This window comes from Macrobrachium nipponense, chromosome 12 (assembly GCF_015104395.2).
Source record: "Macrobrachium nipponense isolate FS-2020 chromosome 12, ASM1510439v2, whole genome shotgun sequence".
Classification (NCBI taxonomy): Eukaryota; Metazoa; Arthropoda; class Malacostraca; order Decapoda; family Palaemonidae; genus Macrobrachium; species Macrobrachium nipponense.
The window spans coordinates 83,450,240-83,455,215 of record NC_087205.1 but is presented as its reverse complement, the minus strand read 5'-3'; the positions used below and the strand labels follow the sequence as shown (position 1 = coordinate 83,455,215).

Genomic DNA, 4,976 nt, shown 5'->3' with positions numbered 1-4,976 from the left:
AGTGCGTTCGAAACCTTTTCTCTGAGTAAGTTGGCCGTCTTCAAAAAAAGTCACTTTTTACATTATAACTACCAAATTTATTCAACCTACGTAATGCAGAATACAGTCAAAATTTATGTGTGGATATAATGTGTGTTCTGAATGAGCGTTATATTTATGAAATGCATAGATAAAAAGTTATTGCGAAAAAACCGTGTTACAGAGGCCCTGAATCTCATATTAGGTAGATCAATCCTGGCTATTTGCCAACCCCCAACCCCCAACCCCTATTTCTAAAGAAATTCTTCGCTACGACGATATAACTGATTAACATATATTCTTATGGAAATGCAAGCATTTCATACGGCAGCAGATAAATTGCGATGCTACGTAGACTGACTTAGTAAGCTTTGTTTACAAAGGGAATGAATTATTCAAAAAACTTAGTGACATCATAAATAAAATCTTTCAGCGGGAGAAACAAGACGTCACACCCAGTTAACCGGTACTCATTAGTTTCAGCCAAACGAAAATGTGAACAAGTCTTTAAGTCATGTATCATCGAAGTTTATTTAACCTGTGTACAACATCACACACACACACACACACACACACACACACACACACACACACACACACATATATATATATATATATAGAATATATATAATATTTATATAAATTATAATAATGTTGTGTGTGTGTATACATACGTATATATGTATACATATATGTGTGTGGATACATATATAAATATGCATACATATATTATATGTAATTTATATTTCATATGATAACTCACTATATCAAGCTTGGGAATACACCCAAATGGGATTAAATTGATAAGTGCTTCGTCCTCGCCCAGGATTAGATCTTGGGCCTTTACCTGTTAAAAACTGTAAAAACAGATGTAATAAAGAAGGAAATGAAGAAGAAAATTCCCATACAGAATGGTAAACGGAAGTGCGTTATTTTTCAGGCAATGCCTCCACCCCTTTAGGAACAGTAATGGTTTAAATCGCTGTTTGTAAAACAAGACTTACGGTTGATATGTTATGCTATATGTACAGACACGCTCACATGATTTTCAATGTATAATCCGTTTAACTGTTTAGGTATTCTGCTGACCAAAACAATTATTTTAAACCTGAAAAGATTGAATCCATCAGCAGTTTACTTAATTTTCCCCTATCAATAAACTTACAAGTTACAATAGTTATGGGTACAATCATATTATCACCAAATTAAGCGCAACATATACATAGAAGAAAAGAATAATGTAATGGTTACAAACGAAATCCACCTGTCGCTTGAGTTACGTGTCTTTGCGACTGCTACGAGTACGAAGTGAACTGTCAGTTGCCAGCGACGGTAATCACTGTATCTTCTTGGCTGACCGAGCAGTGTAGTTTACGGCGTCGTCGAGTAGGTGTGTTTTTCTCCCCCGCTCCGCCGGTCGTGACTGGTGCTGCAGTAGATGACATTCTTGAAGACTGCATAGTTTCGTATTCGACTTTTTCTACATTGGTTACCGGATAACACTGCTGTAAAAGAATGAGTTGATTGGTGAACGGCACGATTGGAAATATGCTTTTTTAAACCTAAACAATGGTTGGTGGAAACGTGGTGAGGATTAGTAACAGGTTGAACATCGGCCTAACGAATCAAACAAGACTTTCATGATAAGAGCGAACGTAGCCTGGTTGTCGTATGCTTTCGAGCTGTGCCAAATAGTGTTAGGGAAGTGTGACCATCATGTATTTCAACAGAAGAAATCTTTATTATCAGAACTACCCGTATTTTTCTCCATTTGGATATCCTGTGCAACAAGAGGTAAGCAGAATTCAATGTTCATTTGCTAGGCTGATGCTGGTGTTTCTTTGTTTACAGTCAACAATCGTCACAGAAAACAATGGAACACACACACACACTTGTCAACTAAATACATCCTGACCTAACCTACTGTGCAATGCCCCACAAACCAGTAGGCTAACGACTTTTATATACATTTAACATAAGGTTATTTCCCTGCTTCCGGAATATGGGTTGGCTCCAGAGCATAATAACGCTGGTCACTTCTTATTTACACTACCAGGTGAATCGTTTATAAATTCCCTGTGAAGAAAATGTGCGGATTCTTGTAACTATTCCTGTTGTAATATTTTGACTTAAATGTATCATGATAACGGCCATGTGTAGCTGACCAGTTAGCCTAACCAGTTGTTAGACTAATGTTAGGAACGAGTTAACAGCAAAAAGGACGAATTATTACAAGTGACAAATATTATTTGTGTTTTTGAATAATGTTTACACGGTGGTAATTTGTTTTGACTCAGAGGGCACATATAGGACTAGGCATATATTCGTACATAAATGAATATGAAATGGTAGCTAATTGTAAGTTTTTAGGGCTAAGAACCTGTATGATATATATATATATATATATATATATATATATATATATATATTATGTATATATATATATATAAACTTTTGCAAATGCAAAGATGTTTAAAACATCAACTCTTGAATTTGATTACGAGTGCTACAAGAGCCTCTGCTGGCACAAAGACTTAATCTGGGAGTGCCTAACAATCGAAATAGATGAGAACTGTAGATGCAATTCATTATTTATGCTTGCAGTATTCCCTTTTCCAGTTTTAGAGTTGTTACCTCAGTTATATAGCTCCCATAAAAATACAACTGCCATTATATATATATATATATATATATATATATATATGTATATAACTAAAATAGTTTTTATATATTATATAGTTATATAATATACACATTATGTATATTATTGTATGTATATATATATTAATATATTATAATATTAGTGTTATATATGATATATATAATAATACTATATATTTAGTATATATATATATATATATATATCTATATATATGACATTTAATATCTCTTCTTCCCTCCTTCGATATGGACTAGATTAGAAGCTGGTCTTCTAGCCTGACCTGAAAAGAGCGAAGTTCCACCACATTGAGCAGCACCTGAACCGTTATTCAGTTCGTTTGTATATTATTTACAGAAATAATGGCCGACCGCGCCTCCAACACGTTGTCAAGGCGTTTGTGTGTAGTGGCAATGCTACTCCTGATAAGTCCGTTGCCAGTGTTTAGAATAATACCAAAAAATTTCATGCACTACTTTCCTTGAATATTTACGCAACAATCTTTTTAGATAAGTGTTTAGTTAATCTTTAATTTTTTCTAATGTGTTGTGAAAGCACACAAGATGTAGAACCGCCGTAAATATTTGCTGAAAACTGCGGATTTTGTGTTTTTTTCTATTACTGCTTCATGTATTGTTTTTGTAATAAACACTAGAATAAGTTTGCTGCAACGTTTTAGTTCATGTTTCAGGTTCGCAATAATTATTAGAACAGTATTCTATCAAACTGCCATGGTTCCATATATTTTCGCTATCCTTTATGAGGTCTTTATGTGTATAAATGTACTATGGACTCTGGATACGGTTTGTTGTTAGTCTAATTCTTTAAACCAAGATACTTAATTTGGACCTTATTCGAAACTACAGGGAAACCTTTTCTTGTAAACAGTATTTGATTGTGATGTAAAGCTTTATTATTGATTTGGACGAAGTATGCATGAAGAAACAAGATATGGCCATGCTACCGTCTGTGGATGCAAATGAGTATCCACTTTTACCCGTGTGTTTCTTTGATTGCAGAGTATCTGGTTACTCCTCAGATTCTCAATTCCTATTATATCCTGTAATTACAGATTGATCTTTTGTTATATAGAGGTTAGGTTGCAAAACTCTGGAGGTATTATTACCGATTTCGGCAAAGTGAAGACTAGGCCTAGCATATCTACTGTAAATTTCATTTCCCATAGGAAATGCCACTTTGCCGCTAATTTCAATCAATTTTTGAATATCAAAATTATTTATAACCTTCTGGAATGAAGCAAATTAAAGAGCCCTTGTAAGGTTCAACAGTTTTTTTGTTCTTTTCTGAGCTGTGGTGATAAAAGTAAATGGGCTCATACTGCAAGAAATAATTTATGAAAAAAAAAATATGTTAACGGGTATTATTTCAGCATCTTTCAGAGCTATGGTTTCATATTTTTGCAAAGCGTGCGCGCAAATACACACAAACACACACACACACACACAATCCTGTGTAATGTTGATTCCTAAACTTTTTTTTATTTAAGTTGACTATTGGGAAATATAACTAATTTTTTTAATGTCTCTCGCTCATTGAATACTGCATACTCTTGTTTATGATGTTACCTACATCATCATAAAAATAACAAGCATCAGAAACTTATTGCTACCATGTTAATTAACGAGGTTATAGTTAGAAAGGCACATCTGCATCTTTAGATCAATCGAGCAACACCTCCTGGGATAAATGAACTTTCTTTACACACTTAAAAAATGCAGCCTATTTGTATTTTAATGACTAAACAGAAAATTGGTTGCTCATGGTAATAGTGCAGATTTGTCATGCTTAACCGGGAGAGGTACGGGTTCTAACGCGCTTAATCTGTGTCGTACGAGAGTAATTCCTTACGGTATATGGTTTTTATTGGGAAAACAGACACCAAAAATTATTCACTATTGAAGTAGTGGGTGACGCCTGTCGTTGTATGGAAGGTTATTGTGGTAGTACGAGCCACCTGATGAAAGAAAATCGCTACAGTGCACTAAGTTTTCCCCCATCGTCCACGGACGTGACATGGTGTGGTTTTTGTCATCTGGTCTCTTAACGGGCAAAGAGTGATTAACTCTCCTCTTATATCATTCGTGCAAGGTTAAAAAATCTATCAGAGGGGTGAATGAGCGCTGTCGATCGTGGTGCAAAAACAGCTGATTTTTGGTAGTACCACACGATGCATGCTTCAGTAGCTAATGACGTTTTATGCTTTTTGCATTTATGTCAGTGTATTCGCAGCATTAATAATAATAATTTCCATTTTTATTCATTTTGGCACAGTTGGTTA

General features: G+C 34.6%; 1 protein-coding gene across 1 annotated transcript in view; it reads left to right on the top strand.

Moving 5' to 3' along the window:
- The first annotated feature begins 1,393 nt into the window (after positions 1-1,393).
- Positions 1,394-4,976, top strand: part of LOC135224619 (mucin-2-like) — a 209,043-nt gene continuing 205,460 nt past the window's right edge. The window contains 1 exon segment of the mRNA XM_064263806.1: positions 1,394-1,812. Coding sequence (XP_064119876.1) covers positions 1,735-1,812 — 78 coding nt within the window. The 5' untranslated portion in view covers positions 1,394-1,734.